The sequence below is a fragment of the Pyrenophora tritici-repentis genome, chromosome 10, assembly GCF_003171515.1.
Source record: "Pyrenophora tritici-repentis strain M4 chromosome 10, whole genome shotgun sequence".
Taxonomy (NCBI): domain Eukaryota; kingdom Fungi; phylum Ascomycota; class Dothideomycetes; order Pleosporales; family Pleosporaceae; genus Pyrenophora; species Pyrenophora tritici-repentis.
In genome coordinates, this window is record NC_089399.1 from 2233851 (window position 1) to 2250477 (window position 16627).

General features: G+C 48.9%; 8 protein-coding genes across 8 annotated transcripts; 1 reads left to right on the top strand and 7 right to left on the bottom strand.

Annotated features, from left to right (window-relative positions):
* Nucleotides 1–301: 301 nt before the first annotated feature.
* Nucleotides 302–3273, bottom strand: PtrM4_046780 (Dimer-Tnp-hAT domain containing protein; the record flags this gene model as incomplete). Its single annotated transcript, XM_066104688.1, has 3 exons — nt 302–2639; nt 2661–2698; nt 2860–3273. 3 exons carry the CDS (start codon nt 3271–3273, stop codon nt 302–304), a joined length of 2790 nt encoding a protein of 929 aa, XP_065959252.1.
* A 207-nt stretch (nt 3274–3480) lies between these two features.
* PtrM4_046790 (uncharacterized protein) lies at nt 3481–5130 on the bottom strand (the record flags this gene model as incomplete). Its single annotated transcript, XM_066104689.1, has 1 exon — nt 3481–5130. The coding sequence occupies one exon, from the start codon at nt 5128–5130 to the stop codon at nt 3481–3483; it is 1650 nt and encodes a 549-aa protein (XP_065959253.1).
* Nucleotides 5131–5228: 98 nt separating this feature from the next.
* PtrM4_046800 (uncharacterized protein) lies at nt 5229–5870 on the bottom strand (the record flags this gene model as incomplete). Its single annotated transcript, XM_066104690.1, has 1 exon — nt 5229–5870. The coding sequence occupies one exon, from the start codon at nt 5868–5870 to the stop codon at nt 5229–5231; it is 642 nt and encodes a 213-aa protein (XP_065959254.1).
* A 243-nt stretch (nt 5871–6113) lies between these two features.
* Nucleotides 6114–6776, bottom strand: PtrM4_046810 (uncharacterized protein; the record flags this gene model as incomplete). Its single annotated transcript, XM_066104691.1, has 2 exons — nt 6114–6428; nt 6465–6776. 2 exons carry the CDS (start codon nt 6774–6776, stop codon nt 6114–6116), a joined length of 627 nt encoding a protein of 208 aa, XP_065959255.1.
* A 360-nt stretch (nt 6777–7136) lies between these two features.
* Nucleotides 7137–9547, bottom strand: PtrM4_046820 (uncharacterized protein; the record flags this gene model as incomplete). Its single annotated transcript, XM_066104692.1, has 2 exons — nt 7137–9032; nt 9215–9547. The coding sequence occupies 2 exons, from the start codon at nt 9545–9547 to the stop codon at nt 7137–7139; spliced, it is 2229 nt and encodes a 742-aa protein (XP_065959256.1).
* Nucleotides 9548–10273: 726 nt separating this feature from the next.
* On the bottom strand, nt 10274–10793 carry PtrM4_046830 (uncharacterized protein; the record flags this gene model as incomplete). Its single annotated transcript, XM_001936525.1, has 2 exons — nt 10274–10462; nt 10650–10793. 2 exons carry the CDS (start codon nt 10791–10793, stop codon nt 10274–10276), a joined length of 333 nt encoding a protein of 110 aa, XP_001936560.1.
* A 2129-nt stretch (nt 10794–12922) lies between these two features.
* PtrM4_046840 (uncharacterized protein) lies at nt 12923–13260 on the top strand (the record flags this gene model as incomplete). The annotated part of the gene is made up of 2 exons (XM_066104693.1): nt 12923–12973; nt 13030–13260. The coding sequence occupies 2 exons, from the start codon at nt 12923–12925 to the stop codon at nt 13258–13260; spliced, it is 282 nt and encodes a 93-aa protein (XP_065959257.1).
* A 1770-nt stretch (nt 13261–15030) lies between these two features.
* PtrM4_046850 (putative glucose receptor git3 protein) lies at nt 15031–16418 on the bottom strand (the record flags this gene model as incomplete). The annotated part of the gene is made up of 6 exons (XM_066104694.1): nt 15031–15036; nt 15059–15357; nt 15413–15859; nt 15909–16044; nt 16104–16219; nt 16268–16418. The coding sequence occupies 6 exons, from the start codon at nt 16416–16418 to the stop codon at nt 15031–15033; spliced, it is 1155 nt and encodes a 384-aa protein (XP_065959258.1).
* Between the last annotated feature and the right edge of the window lie 209 nt (nt 16419–16627).

Below are 16627 nucleotides of genomic sequence, written 5' to 3' on the forward strand. Positions count from 1 at the left end.
CTCCTCGTTCTCCGTAAGCCCTGCCGGCTTAATAAAGCTGTTAATAGCGTCTTCTATATCATTGTGCCTAACTTTAGAGCGTAAGCGCGGCTTCGGTAAGCTTTTGTACTCCGCCCACAAATGTTGAAACCAGTGATCGGAATGGTCTGGTCTGGTCTGGTCTGAGGGTACAGACCAGACCAGACCAGGTGCTTACATAAGGACCGGTCCGACCAGACCGGTCCGACCAACAAGACCGCCAAGAATGAGGCTGAAGCAAAGAAGGAAGCCGAGGAAATGTGTTTTACTACTGACTGTCAATCTAGTCGTCTTCGTTCTCACTATCCTCGATATCGCTGTTCCCCTCAGCTTGGGGCTTTCCATACCAGGCCCGGAGACACTCGCACGCTTCTATAATATCTGCCTTCAGCCTACCACGGCGATCGACGATAGTAAGCTTCGCGCTACTAAAAAGACGTTCGCATTCATCCGACATAGGCGAGATCGCAAACATGTCTAGAGCGAAGCGAGCGAGATCTCGTTGGGAGTCGTAGCGAGATAGCCAGTACGCAATAGCCTCATTGCAACCTGCCTCTTCGTTATGAAGCCGGTCAGTAGAGATGTATTGTTCATACAAATCAGTTGTAGAAACTGGAGCGTCTATTCGAATGCGCTTATGTTCCCGCTGGCGATCAAATGCTGGGTCAGGATCTCTCTCCTTCCTGGCTGGTGGTGGCAGCATCTCGACAGGGTACCTTCCCTTATACTCTGTCTCCCAGAGATGCTTCACCGCTAATTGTGCGTTTTCAAACCACCTCTTCTTCTCTTCGTCGCCATGAAGAACCCACTCTTGCCTGAACCATCCCCACTTGCGATATGGATCAAGGATTTGAGCCGCATAATATGCCGGTGGAAGGTCAGTATCTTCAGGGAATCGATTTTGCCAATTCAGCTGCTGATTGTTATAGTACTCAACGCACTTTAACCAAGCAGCATCAGCGCAGCCTTGAAGGTACTTCCATGTAAAGTTGTTATCGTCCTCAGTGTGGATGTCGTGGTAGTGATCCTTCGTCTCGCTTATCTCCCGGAGAAGGCAGTCCAAAGTTGAAAACCAGTCCGCAAGTGACGTCTTCTTACCTTCAGAAAGCAAAGTTGCAGCATAGAAGTCTTTGAGAGCGAGTTCAATCTTTTCAAGCTCAAACCAGTGCTGTCCATCAAGCTTAAAGTTCGCGATCCCTACGGAGCCCTTTCCAGGTACATGACGAGCCGAGAAGAGCTCTAAACGTTCTCGAACATTTAATGCACGTGTAATCGAATAAAACCATGAGTTCCAGCGGGTCGAGTTGTTCTGGATAAGCTCAAGCCCGTCGAATTGCGAAAGATCTCCGCCGATAATAATTGTAGCAAACTCCTCACGCCGTTGTGGAGTAAGCCTGATGTATCGCACCAGGTTGTGAAGACGACCCAAACATCCGAACTTCTTCCAGAGCTCTTCCACCTTCGTATAGTCGCCACGTTGATGATGCTTCTCCAGCTTCGCAAGATACTTCTCACAGTTTCGCCCCATAAGGAACGCCTGGCAACAGAGGTTGATGACATGGCCCAAGCAACGCAGCCGGCGATGACGACGTTGTTTTGACTTCATCCATGGGCAGAGATCCTTGAGTATAAACTCAACAGCGGTATCATTTGCCGAGGCATTATCCAGCATAAAGTATCCAATCTGATCTCCGCTAATGTCGTATTCTTCCAGCAATTCAAGGACCACCGATCCAAGATTCTCTCCAGTATGTTCGCCGTATATACGTCGCATACCTAAAGCGGTAACACGTCGCATGCCGGTAGTATCAATCCACATAGCGACGACGCCTAGGATAGCGTAAGGGTTTGGTGAAGTCCAGAGATCAAAGGAGATAGAGATCCTACTCCGTGAATGGTGTAGGTCCTCCCTAAGCTGTTGCTTCTTCGATATGAATGCATTCATTACCCAGCTTCGGATAGTCTTCGCAGCCTTCGGGAGGTGGTTGAGTAGTGCCGGATTTAAAAAGAGGAGTAGTTCACGAAAGTACTGGTTCTCTAATTGAAAGAAGGCGATATGGCAGTACACAATCCAACGAATTAGAAGCTCTTTAAACTTCTCTACTGACTCCTTCCAGAAAAAGATGCTGGAAGCAGCCCCATCCTTTTGCTGGTCGATTATAGACTTCCGTACAGAACCCTTTCGCTTGATGCCACTCTGGGGATCAATCTGGTGCTTCTGTTCCAGGTGATTCCGGATCCTAGAAGTGCCATTGATGACAAACAACTCTTGCTTGCTCTTCCCAACCCTGCACTCATGGCAGTAATACACCTCTTTCTTATCGCTATCTCGAATGTATTGGAGTCCGTACTTCCAGATGTGTGATGTACCTTGACGGAAATCCTTCCTTGCAATTATTGCACGTTTCACGTACGTGATACCGCCCTGCACGAACTCATCTGGAGATTCGTGATATTGAATAGGAGTGGGTGATAGTATAGGGGTGGGTGATGACGTGGGGATAGGAGATGGAGTAAGAGACGTTAAATCTAGTCTTATAATATTCGATGGGGACGGTGAGGTTGGTGTTGAAGGCTCCATAACAATAGTATATAAGTAGGTTGTTAAGGACTTGATTGTTCTATGTAAGTAGAAGACTTACCTTGATCTTAATGACTCATATTGTGCTAAATTTTCTGGCTAGATTAGTCTAAGATCTAGTCACGTGGACCTATTTATAGCCGGACCGGTCCGATCATCTAGACCGGTCCGACCACGGTCTCAAAAAATCGCCAGACCAGACCAAGTCTTGGCGGTCTAGACCAGACCAAGACCAAGTCAGACCAGACCATTCCGATCACTGGTTGAAACTTGCGGTTGCTGCTCTCTAGCCAATCAGGCTTATCCGCCCACGCTGCGTCAAGGTAGCTTTTGTAGCGAGGATGAAGGATTATAGCAGCATAGTAAGCTGGCGAGAGGTCGAGCTTGTTGTAGTACTCGCGGGCTTTAACTAGGGCAGCGCGGAGGTTGATAGCAAGGTGGTCTTCGGGTGACTCTGTATGCTCATCATAAATGACGTCTTCATAGCTTTGCAAGCGGTCCTCATAGACTCCAAGTAAGTATTCAAATACTAGAATAACCTCAGCGATTGCTCCAAAAGCACCGCTTTTGCCGCGGCCTTCAAGCCGTTTTGTAGCTTGTTTTAGTGGCCTAAGCACATCAATATACTCAGCAATCACCTGCCAGTCATGGGCATTGATCCCATCAGACCTCATCCAATCCGGCGCTGCAGGCAGCTTGTTGTTACGACTTCGGGCGTACGCGTCTTCAGTTTCAATCTTCTAAATATGGTAGTTGGCGTAACGTGGATGGCAAGCGAGTGGGCCAGGCAAGCGAGTGGGCCACCCCACCAACTTTTGTAACTTCAAAGCGACTTATCTCAACAACGCGATAATATTATTGCTAGATATTGATACAGTAGATTACTCTATATTAAGAGTATTAGTGTTGCATGTGCGCGAGTTGTGCCCAGTCTCCTTGCACCTGGTGCAGCGCCTTTGAGCGCGCTGGCTAAGGCCTGATCGCGCTCCTCCTTGACGCTCTTCATGAGCAATCTGCTGGTCAGCCTCATTTTGAGCTAGTATATCCTCTCCAGCTCCCTTTGTGAGTACTCCATGCTTCTGTATACGCCTTTTAGAGCGCTGCCTACGCGCTGAGGCTGCGCTGTTAGCCTTCTCAAGACTAGAGATCCGATCGCGCATCAGCTCAGCAGACAGCATCATCACCTCAGCGCCCTTCTTCAGCTGGTCAATCGCCTCAATGATCGAAGCTGGTGATGAGCTCTTATGCTGGCGCACGCGCTCACGTATAAGGCTTGACTGAGCCTCAAGCTCACGCGCGTTGCTCGGCGTTTGAGCTACCCAGGGAGCATCTGGTAGAGCTGCTGGAGGAGTAGGTGTACGCAGCTGTACATCTAGCTTTGATAGAACAGCCTCTGGTTGTAGAGGAACAAGGCCTGCGCCGCGGAAGGCTGAGTAGATATTAGCTGGCGTGAACGCTCGATCAAACGCAGCCTTAAACGCAGGCAGAAACTCTAGCTTGGTGATGTGGTTGATGTGGTTGCGCATGAGGCTCTCCACCTCACGGCTATACGCGCGCTTTAATGGCGAGAAGCAGCCAACATCAAGTGGCTGGAGTAGGTGAGATGAGTGAGGAGGCATACAGAGCGTATGGATATTGTTCTCCTTACAGAGCTCCTGGAACTCTAGAGATTGGTGGCTCCTATGGCCATCAATAATAAGCAGGCGACGCGCGCCTATAGTACGAGCCTGCGTGTGAGCGTTGAAGTGCTTTAGCCACTCAACTCCAAGCTCATTATTCGTCCAGCCATTATCGCTGACTGCGATCGCCCAGTCGCGTGGGATATCCTCCTCATACCACGCTGATAGGTGGTACTGACCAGCGAAGATGAGGAACGGTGGCACTGACCAGCCACCAGCGCTGATGGCAGCAATCAGCGTTACCCACTCGCGATTGCCTGGCTGAATACTCTTCCGCCGGCCTCTTCTCTCTGATCCTGTTATAACCAGCTGCGTTGTAATCTTGCCCATCATAAAGCCAGCTTCATCAAAGTTGTAGACATCCTCATCGCAGATACCCTGCTCAGCCTTTATCTCTTCTACAAGCTTAAACCACCTCTTTATTAATGTCGCATCCTCACACATAGCTCTCTGCCTATCGTACGCTCGGTTGAAACACGTCCGAAGACTGTCTGTACGCTTAACAAAGTTGGCTGGCCACTTCTGCCCAACCTGGCCAGCGCCGCGCGCAGCCAGCAGCTTATCAGCCATATCGCGTGCAGCTGCGTAGGTAGGCGCAAACCCGCGCTGATCTAGGTGAAGTATATAGCTAATAATCACCTCCTCTTCTCTCTGGGTAAGCTTCCTTGAGTTAGGCTGGCAATCGCGTCGTGCAGGTATACCAGCGCGTCGGCGCGTGAGTGTCATTCGGGCGACTTCAAATGTCCGCGCAGCGTCTCTATTAGACTGGAGCTGGTTTCGGGTAGTAGCTGAGATAGCTAGCTGTATATCAGCTTCATAAGAAGGGTTTTGGGATTGTTTTGGTGGAGCCATAATTGATTGAAGTTAGGTAGATGCAAAAAGTTGGTGGGGTGGCCCACTCGCTTGCCTGGCCCACTCGCTTGCCATCCACGTTACCTATTAACCGCTAATTACAACTCAACAGCGCGCTTAAAACACGAAACGTAAGAGTTATAGCGAGTAACAACTAGCTTAACGGGCTCCTTGATTTTGTGCTGTTCTGTTGGCGCGTTGACAGGCTGGTCCCTAATAGCGAGCTTCTGATACTTCTCAAAAAGAGCGTACTGTTGTGGTGTTTTGATGTAGTTAATAACCGCGACAAGCACTCCTAATGGTCCATCGCCTCGCCAAGTAGCCATATTCTCAGCTTCGTTCACGCGCTCAGTCTCCTCGTTGTCGTAGGACTCTTTCTCCTCACCCCAGAGTAGCATCTGGCCAATGAGATTAAGCGTATAAGGACCGCAGCGAAGGCGACGCTCAGTAGCGCTAAAGCCTATCTGCAAGGCGAGAGTGTTAATCGTGGTGTTGTTGTTATGTGCGTTGTCGAGGACGAAGTAACCGAGCTTGCCCACAGTGATTTCGAACTGCTTGAATATTGCCATCACGACCTCAGCCATAGCCTCGCCGGTGTAGGCACCTGTCAGTTGTGGGAGCGCAATAGGCAAGTCCCTGAGCTCGCCAGAGCTATCAACGTAGTGGGCGACGATACCTAAGTAACCGCGCTTGCCACCTTTTGTCGTCCATCCGTCAAAGCTTACATAGACTTTGCTCATTGATTCTGAAAGGCTTGCGATAACCTTTAGTAACAGGTAGTTGTACAGGCGTATAACGTATCGTGAGACGCTGTTATAAGATGCCCACAAGGCTCGTTCTGCCTCTACGCTAGCTAATTATATCATATTGCGAAAAGACGATGATTCGAATTGTGAGAGTGGGAGGTTGTTTTCGACGAGCTAGGTAACGGCCGCAAGCCTAAACTCTTGTATATTGAAGTTGGTAAGCTCGTTGGCAACAGCCTAAGAGCAGCCCTTCTGAAGGGCGCGTTCGAGGAGAGTTTCTTTCCGAGGAGCGACGGTAGTGCGCTTACTTGGAGGCTTCAAGCCATGAACTTTCTTGTCTTCTCCGAGATGACGTGCTGGCGCTGATGGAGACTGCGAGACGTTATGTATGCCACGGCCAACAGTAGTGAACTTGTGCTTATAGCAATAGTGGCAGATCCACGTAACTTTTGCGACGTTGCTGCGCAAGGCGATGCGATAGCCATGGCTGTATACCCAGCTTGCTCGGTTCGAAAGTGATGTGGGCGGCTTGCAGTGCTTTGGGTAGCGACTCTAATTAAAGCCGTCGTATTTGTCCTCTACCTATACGAAACCCTTGTCGACAGCCTCGCTAGCTGCTCCTGAAGCTGCAACAGTGGCATGCTCGCTGCCCTTAGGTGGTGGGATGATCGTCTCTTCGGCGCGCGACTCTCGGAGGGTCGCTTCAAAATTTGGTGCTTGTGGCGCGGCAACGAGAGCTTGACGCGGCGACAGCGGTGGAGGAGGTGGAGATGGTGAGAATGGCTGAGTATCGACTAGCACAGGTTGGCTGGCAGTCCCGCGATGACGCGCTGCGACTCTAGGGCGCTTCGAAGTTGTCGCGATTTCTAGAGCATTAACGCATGTTCTTTTTGCTGGCATTATAGCAACGGCGAGGTAGATAATAGCTGCAAATAGAGACGCGTTGGTGGAGTATAGGTGAGTGTGGTGGGTGATAAGTAGTAAGTGAAGTGTCGCAGAAGGAGAATATTGTTGCCAGGCCGTTAGCCGGAAGTTTAGTAGCTTATTTGCTAGAAATATAGCAAAAAAGAGTGTATTTTAGGTTATAACTAGGTTTCGAACTTACGCACTACACCTAAAAATCATCGTGAGATTGCCCCTCCACCAAGTCCTTCAGCCCCAAGTTTCCAACCGCTCCATCCAACCAAGCTAAGCAAGCTGACTGAGCGAGCGCCTATCCCTAAGCTCGCTCGGCTTGCAAGCGCGCACTGCGCGCTCAGCTCATTCGGCTTGGTCAAAACGTCCAAGCCGAGCGAGCTGAGCGAGCCGGCTCGCTCGTTGACAAGTATGGCAGTCTCTCTTGTTGAATCTCTTAAGGTAGGAGTTGAAGTATCCATGTCCTAGCTTGAGTGAGTAGAACGCGCTCGAGATTTCTCTTGGTGTTCCCTTCGGGACTTTGATTGTTGTATGTGTGTTGAGCTTGAAGATCCTTGAGTAGGAGCTTCTGTTTTTGGTGGGCCTGTCGGTATACCTCTTGTACTCCATCAGTTGTTCTGTTTTTTGTATTTTGTTGATTTCTGTGCCTAAGTAGGCTAGGCTCGCTATGGTCGATGTTGTTGGTCTCTCTTTAGCTGCTTCCTTTGCTAGCGTGTCGGCTTTTTCGTTGCCCTTGACGTCGTTGTGTCCTGGGGCCCACTGCAGGTGGATAGATGCTTTCTTTGTCGTTATTCTCTTTGCAGCTCTGATGCATCTTAGTAGCCACTGTTGTCCCGGGTTGTCCGATAGGTTGTTAAGCCTATGGATTGCTGCTTGGTTGTCTGCGTATACGTAGATCTCTTGGCCTTCTTGTGCCACTATAGCCGCGTGTTCAAATGCCTGTGCTATCCCCTCTAGTTCACCGTTGTAGACTAGTTGGGAGCATCCAATGTTTGTCTTTTGAGAAAAGGTTTCTTCGTGGGTGGAGCTGTACGCTACTACACCTACGCCGATCCCTATTCCCTTGTCGTGTTGTGAGGCATCTGAGTAGATTGCGGTGAAGTTATCTCCGCTCCTTGATAGGATATAATCCGCGTGTGCAATTGCCTCTTCCTCTTTGCTCTTTTTTGATACAGTAACCTTGTAGTTAAGACTTTCCCATGGTCTGAACCTATATGGAATTATCTTTTCTACGCTATTGTTGTCTCTCTCTGGGATTGACTTAACAATAGTATATAGTTGTCTATGCTGGTTTGGCTTTTTGTAGCTAGCTTTGTCTGTATTTGTGATCCTTGTAATTGCTTTCTGGATTGGGTGGTTGCTGGATAGCTGGTGTGCTCTAGACGCATACTTTCGGTTGTTGGTGTTGAGTCTAATTGCAGGTGACGTAAGTCCGGATTCAATGCTTGTTGGTAGGGATGGTGACGTTCTAAACACTCCAATTATCTTTCTACACGCCAGGTTGTGCAGTGATTGTAGGAGGCTAGTGGCGTAGCTTTGGTTCTTCCAGTATATTTGTGATCCGTAGTCTGCAACGCTTGTGACGCATGCTAGGTATAGTTGTCGTACTGCTTTTGGGGAGAGTCCTCTTTCGATGTTGGCTAGTCTCCCTAGTCTATAGAATGCTTTCCTTGCTTGGCTTACGCGTGTAGCAATATGTTCCTTGAAGGACAGTCTATTGTCTATGTGGATACCTAGCCATTTGATTGTGTCTTTCGGTTCTACAATGGTGTTGTCTGGAAGCTGTAGGCTTCTCTCTTTTCTCTCTTTCTTGGCGGTAAAGTGGATGAGCTCTGTCTTAGCTATATCGAACATAATCGCTAAGTTTTTCCCTCGGTGAGATAGTAGGCGGACTTGCTGTTCTAGTATTTTGACGTTTTTCTTTAGCGATGTTGAGGATGTCGATAGAGATAGGTCGTCAATATAGGATAGGTTGAAGCTTTGTAGTCCTGGGAAGAGGTCTCTGGTGTAGATAAGAAAGAAGATTGGAGACACTGGGCTGCCTTGAGGTATCCCAGCTATTATCTCGGAGAATTCTTGTGTCTTATTGTCGAAGGAGAGTCTTAGCGATCTGTTTGAGAAGAAGGATTTTGTCCAAGCGATAAGACTAATTGGAAGGCCTAGCTTCTTAAGCGTTCGCAGGAATTGATTGTGTGAGACGTGGTCAAATGCTCCCTTTTGTAACGGGCTAGAGCCCAGATGCTATGGTGATCCTCGGTGGAACCTTCGGAGCTTCCTCGGCACTTTAGATGCTTCGAGAAGCTACGTGAACAACGAGCCAAACGTATATAGATATCGTTGCACTGCAGATAGCTTTCTTCTTCATCGAATACAATCCTGTTATCAGGCACCGGCATACTTTGCGCAGCCCCTTACACCTTTACGTCTAGGAAGATAGTTGATGTTATTTGGCCTTTCTGTTTCTGGTGCTGAATTTGGTCGATGAGTAGCATAGCTGCATCTATTGCAGATTTCTTGAGTCTACCCCCAATTTGGGTTGGGTGTAGTAGCTCTGTGATTTCTGCTAGATTGCTCAGCCTACTTGCGGTGATCCTCTCGTTAATCTTTCCTAAACAGCTTAATAGAGTAATGACTCTGTAGGCTTTTGGGATTGAGTAGTCTGGTTTTGATGCCTTTTTGAGAACAGCTCCTGTAGCTTGTTTCCAGCATTTTGGGTGGTATCCGTAGTCGAATAGGAGTGAGAAAGCTTTAAACATCGTTTGCGGTTGAGCTTTGTACGCGGCTGTGATTATGTCTTGTGTTATTGCATCTGGTCCTGGGGTGCTACTTTTGACTTGCCTTGAGCATGCTCGTTCTAGTTCAGTCGTGGATAGTGCTGGCCAATCCCATCTCTTTTCCTGGTAGTTGGTAAGGACAGACTTTAGTTTCGATCTAAACTCTACCTTCTAGATCTTTTTCTCTTTAAGTAACGAGAACGCGGGTGTCCTAAGCATAAGAGTGTTATCTGTTTGCATACTAACGATGCTGAAGATGCTAGTGTCGCTTTTTGTGATTAACAGGCATAGGTCGTACGTAGATGTTGCTATGTCTAGTTCCTTGCAATAGTGCCTATAATAGGTTGTCCACTAGTGGACTCCTGCCTCTGCGATTCTATACAGTGGCTTGATCACATAGAGTAGCGTGCCCCTCAGATATCGTGGTACCAGCTTAGTAGGAAGATGTGCGAGTATCGTCCTCTTTAGGGTTGTCTGCGCCTAGGGATACGCCTGCGTAATGTCACGGAGCTCGATGTTCATTCCGCGTTGTACTATCTCGAGCGCTAGCGACATAATCAGGCGCTGGCTGCATCGCTAGATAGTTAGAGATTGCGTCAGGATAGCCTCTTTGCCGTGGTCCTACTAGCCTTAGATAACCAGGCGGGATTTCTTATAGGGCTTAGTTGTCTTTCCCTTGACCTCACGTACTAGGCGTGACTTGAAGATCTAGATCTTGCTGTGTAGCCTCTCGTCGTATTGCTCAAACTTAAAGACTCCACGACCTACGAGGTCGCTGATCTCTTGGTCATTAGATGCTTTAAAGGGTGCGCCTAATGTTGTGATAACTCTATCGTTACGTAGCTTAATAGCTAGCTTAAGATCGTCCTGCTCCTTCTTGGTGTAACGGGCTGAGCCCTAGGTCACATGACTAGGCCGCTGGCCTAGTCGCTTCCTTCCTTCTATCACTCCTTCCCCCAGCAGCCCGTGCACCGTGCGCCGCGCGCCAACCCAAACAAAGCGGGATGGCCGCCCACTTCCTCTTCTTCTCTTCATCTCGACTGTAAATAGCATCTGGATTAGGTAGCTGGAATACAGTACCTACAGACCGTTCACAGGTGGTCTGCTCGATGGGTGTTGTTGGGTTGTCTTGGTGCCTTTCGTCGGTCTCCATTTCGTCGTCCAGTATGCTTGGGGTCCGGAGGTCTTCTGGTAGCTGGACTACGATAGTGTCGCTATCTGGGGCCATTTTAGCCTCTCTGTTGTCTTGTTGTTGTTGTTTCTTGGCTTGGTCTGTGCGTTTGCTTCTGAAAGTTCGGACGCGTCGCGTTTGGGGTACTAGACTCCTTGTATCTCCACAACCACGCGGCTGCACGGCTTGGGAGTAGTCGGAATCTATTTCTTTCGATGGATATAGTTGGTTTCTGATGGAGTTTCACGTGTTCGGAAAAACTCGAAGTTGTCTGTGTGTTATAAAACATGTTATTTATAGTATAAAGTAACTTTAATTAACTCTTCTGTACTCGGTACAGGCAGTGAGACTCTTAATTGTCAGATTTTTATGGATGGGATCAAGTGTGTATTGTCTGTCTCTGTCTACGGCTCTGTCTGTGGGAGGTGGCCTCGCCTCGGGCTTGGCAGTGCTAAGTCCCGGCGCTAGCCCTGGTTTGGGGGTCTCATGTCCTTCCCCAACCACCATCGGCTCGATCATGGAGCAAAACCTCGCCTCAATCTGACAACTAGGCAGCCTTAGCTAAATAATATTATCGAAGTTGTCAGCAAAACGCGTGTTAAACTCTACCGCCAGCTCCTGCTCTACTGTGCTGTTGTTATTAGCTAAAGCGACTGTAGGAGCGCGCGAGACGGCGGTAGGTGCAACAATAGCCTCCTCTAACTACGATTCACGCAGCTCAAGGTCGAACGCGTTATCCTTAGATAGCGGTTGACTCCCCTGCTAGCTAGTAGCAAGCAGCGCGCGTGGGGAGGACAGGCGCGTTGGCGCAGGCATTGATAATGCAGGTGGTGCTTAACGCGCTAGCGTTGTTGGTGTAGCTACCCGCGCGCGCTTTGTTAGGCGATTTTCTGGTGTTGCGAAGCCAAGCTAGGCTTGCCTAACCTTTTTAGTTAGTTTGGTCGTGCGCTTAGGGTGCGACATAGCGGCGTTAGGGGACAAATAGAGGAAAAAATCGTGGGTTGCTCGCATATAAAGACGCATTTACTAGTAGGCGTTACCGTAAAAGTGGGGTTAATTACTTCCTACAAAAAGAGGCTTACAAATTAAATTACAACACTAGAAGTTTCTAACTTTAAATAATCCCTAAACAACTGTTAAACACAATTAAGCACTCTAAGATTACAAACTATCAGGCCTTTCAGGCCATTCAATCAGGCCTTCACCCTCGGCTTGAACGGCCTGCAAAATTTAGGTGGTTCGGCTTGAATTGAACGAACTGATCACGTGTCAGGCTGAACAATCCGTTAACCGGAAACTGACGGATTGTTGACATGTCTGGGTATATATAGATAGCCACGTAGCCTAGAGCTTAGCTCTCTGTCAATACAACTACAGTATACCTGTACGATTGCTCCTTGAGTGTAGCCCCTATCATTAATGGGCGACGGGATTAAACGCGTGCGGCAATTAGTCCTCCGCCAAGCTCTGAGCGAGCGACCGTTAATCCCCCAATGCAACATCATCAAAGAGATTAATAGCAAGACGCCCTAGCGCGATGCAGCGCCGATAAGGCCGAGCGGATTGACCGAAGAGACTTTTTCGGACCGCGAGTCTGTAGTACTGCTGTCGGTGCTGTAGAGCTGGTGTTGGTATGAAGAATTGCATTGAGTTTGGTAGAGTAGCTCATCTTACTGCTCTTAGAGAAGGAGGTGATTCCGGCGACGATATGTGGGTGAACAATCAACAACAACATGATCGTCCTGGACCGTCGCATGCGACACTGGGACGGGTTGTGACCACGGGAAGTCAGTGTATCCGGACGCGGTAGCTGGATGGTCTGCGGACCGGTTGGGTGGTCGCGATATCAAAACTCCCGGATGACCGAAGATGTTGGATGAATTTGAATTGCGGCAGCTAGTCTATTAGTGGAACAAATGTCCTCCTCTTTTGGAACCGTGCTCTGTAGGTAGGAGCTGACGTGAGATTTGGTTTCCGAACCTTAGGTGGTAGGAGTATGTCTGCATGTCCGAGGGAGTGCGGGGGCTTACTATAGTAAGCCCGTGCCGGTGCTTTAGGGTTTGACCTCGTCGATTCTACCTCTACAGAAGTATAGCTCTTTCCACACATTTTGGACACTCTTTCCATATTTTCACCCCTTTCGACGCATCCTTCAACATTACCATCACAAGCCAATCGATTTCAACATGAAGTTCACTCTGCTAGCCAGTGGCCTGTTCTTTGCTGGCATTGCCCGCGTAAGTTTCCGGATTCGTAAGTGCGAGCCAGTCATAACCTAACGATAACTCTCTAGGCATCTGTCGGCTGCTATTGCATCGATATAAGGAGTGGCTTGAACGATTACAAGACAGGAGCGGCTTGTTGTGTCAGAAGACATGGTTCTTCGAACCCTGCTTGGAATGCAGACGGTGCAGGCTACTGTCGCTACAAAGAAAATCCCCCATGGCCCACTACCAGGGAAGAATTTAACAAATGCTGCATTGATAATGGCTCACGAAATGGCGGCAGCTGCACTCGGAGGTGAGAGGTCGTATGATGGGAATGAAAGCACGTACTGTGGCACGGAACTTTGTGGATCTCCAGGGCTTGATGATCCATTTAGGTTTCGGTAACGGGCAGAAAAAGAAAGGCAACTCCATGGTACCCTATCGATGTGCAGAGATGTCAACAAGCAAGTCAAGCTGGCTTGATTCTTATCGATTGCAGATCACAGACCATTCTCTGGGACGTGCCACTGTGCACGAGCCTCTATATTGTCTGTGATCTGCAATCGATAAGAATCAAGCCAGCTTGACTTGCTTGTTGACATCTCTGTCGATGTGTATCCGGCGTCTCATTACAGCAAGCAGCAGTTGGCGCGCAAGTACCTCAAGCAACAGTCAATACGATGTCTCTCTTCAACACTTCTTTCCCACACTAACCGCACCGTGCAACCGAGGTGACTGACAACAGAAGTGAAGGAATACAGAAGACAAAAGGAAGAATAGCTAACGATATAGGGGCCATGTCAAAATGACTTAAAACAGAGTTATAAGTAGGAACTGGCGGTCTGCCTCTGAGAGATTGGAGGAGAGTAAGATGTGGATATGTGATGTTGCACAACATATCTCACCAACTTCGTGTGTTACAAAAGGATATGCGCACACAACCTCCGCCCTTTAGCCCACCAAATCCATCCAGATAACCAATTTTGACACACATCTGACTCTACTCTAGCCCCCTGAGCCAACCGATTATTCTCATGTCCTTAACCTCGCAAAATTCTTTGTCGCCGCATAACCCTCCTCCTTCTCCAAGAGCGTACACGTCCTCTATAAGCAAGAGACTCAGAAGCAGCTCGTCGGAACATACATGCAAACGAAAGCTTTGGGGATCTGTAATTAACATACCGCCGGTCTATACCAAGAAGGCCGCAGTCCACTTTCTTCGTCAGATGAGCTGTCGTTGAGACCAGAGTCTAGATCCTTTGCGACGGCGACGGCGGCGGCGGCAGCGGCAGCACACACGCAGCTCGAGCCATGTGCGCCGCGTCGGTCAAAACTCATGTAGTATCTCCGATCAGGTGCGTGAGCAGTAATAACTACCGTAAAGATACGAACGACACCTGAGTAGTACTCACATATAGTACCCTCATAATCTCACACCCACGCCAACGTCAAACCATAAAACCGGTACTACCTCTCCTCTTCTCCACCAAGAAACTCTACTCAAAAACTCTATCTCATGTGCCGAAATATCATCGAGTAGATTTGGCGAAAACAACATGGTGTGGGAGAGGATACGAGAAGTACCGGTACCATCAAGTCGGACCTGGACTAACTTGACTAAGACGGAGGTTAAGCCGCTGCGTTAGTAGAGTAACTACGCCACACGGCATCTACCATAGATCTGGATCCCAATTTAGCGACGCGATTCAAGCAGAGATGTCAACAAGCAAGTCAAGCTGGCTTGATTCTTATCGATTGCAGATCACAGACCATTCTCTGGGACGTGCCACTGTGCACGAGCCTCTATATTGTCTGTGATCTGCAATCGATAAGAATCAAGCCAGCTTGACTTGCTTGTTGACATCTCTGGATTCAAGTGTAGGTAAAATTGAATCGCGCCCTGCTAGTAAGTACACCAATGCCGTATTACATCCATACACTTGAGTTTGAGTCGCGCGATACGGCCCACTCAGGTACCAAAGGGTGCGGGTAGAGGTAAGGGCGGCTCAGGTACCAAGTCTGGGGTGTGCGAAGATGGGGCTTGTCTAGTATGTTTTTCATTTTTCATTTTTTTCTAAATATTCTATTCACATCTTTCATCACCAACTTCCGCACCTGCTTATTCAAGCCATACGTAATGGCATTAGCAAGGCCGATATACTGGGTTGAGCATTGCATAACAGTCAACGCCCTACTCTTGTGGCCGGATGCTTCGACCAAGCGGTTAAGCATACCCGGCATCCAGAGGATAATGTAGAGTATGGGGTATGCGTTCAAGAGGAGCATTCGCTTGATTTCGCGCTCAACGTTGCGGGATTGGCTTGAGACGCGGCTGGGATTACTGGCTTGTGTTGTACGAGCGTCGTTGGGGGGGGTATCGTGTTTTCCCGAAGATAGAACGTTTAATTTATTTTCTGGGGGAGAGTTAGTATTGAGGATAACGGTAGAGACAGGGATGGCGGGACGTACCTAATGTGTCCTTGGAGTATGGGTCAGTCTCCGATGTCACGGACACTGTCGTGCAACATTTCTGACAGCCACCTGATTCGATATCCGTCGCTGGTGATTGAGCAGGTCCTCCTTCTGTACAGTCGACATCGACCTGGTGTTCAACATGGATTTGTCGCAACTCCATCTGAGATTCGCTTCTTTGTTCGACAGCATCATCTTGGCTGGCCTGGCGGTGGTGAACGGTACTGTGGTGGGTGTACGTCTCTCCGGCTGAGACTAGGTGCAGCGTCTTGTAGTGCTTGCCCATGTATACCCAGATGTAGATGTAAATGCCAATGGTGGCGAGCATGATGGAGAAGCGCCATGCGTGGCCCAGTGCATAGCGTAATTCGGGCTCTGCGCCTGATATCCAGCACCAATTGCCGCTAACAGGTTTCAATTGGTCTAGGCCTGCTGCTATGGATGCTGCGCACTGAATCAGCGCTGCTAGTACATTGCGCTTGCATGGACTTACCTGTGGTTGTGGGAATGAACCATACAGAGGCGCAAATGAGAATCTTCTTGACAAGACATGTGTTAGGCATGTATGTCGTCCGTGTGATGGTCAGAAGCGTAATGATGGCAATGGCGAGGATAGAGAAGTCAGCGGCCTGGACATTGTTAGCGACTTGGCTCTGTCATACCAGAAGCACGGTATGATGTCACTCACCTGTACGGACCACTGCCCCACCCAGCCGTTAACGGTACAGGCCAGGCCTGGTGAGGTCTTGCCATGGGTCAAAACATAGAGGCCGGAGATGGAGTTGTTCAGCGAGTTGATGAATTCTAGAGTGGCGGTTAGCTCGAACTCGACGTGTTTGACTGGGCCCCTACCTGCTAGAGAAAGGTTTAGAACAAGTGCGTGGCGGAAGGATTGTTGTTGCTTTGCGTATACAATGTAGGATATGAGGACACAAGCGGTTGCTACACAAGAGAGAAGACTGCCAGTAAGTGTTGGGATTAGGACCGGTTCGTCATAAGGCATCTTGGAATGGGCATGGAGATGCGGCAGGTGACCTAAAGAAGATATACTGTATACGTAAGAAGCATGCTACACGATCAGCAAGAAGCCAGCGAAAGCCATTGATCTTGTACCATGACAAATTACCGGCACCAGCGATCTAGTCATCCCCCGGCTTCCAGCCGCCTCTTGCGTATTGACTTGGATCTTGAGACTGTAGCGGCGGTAACACG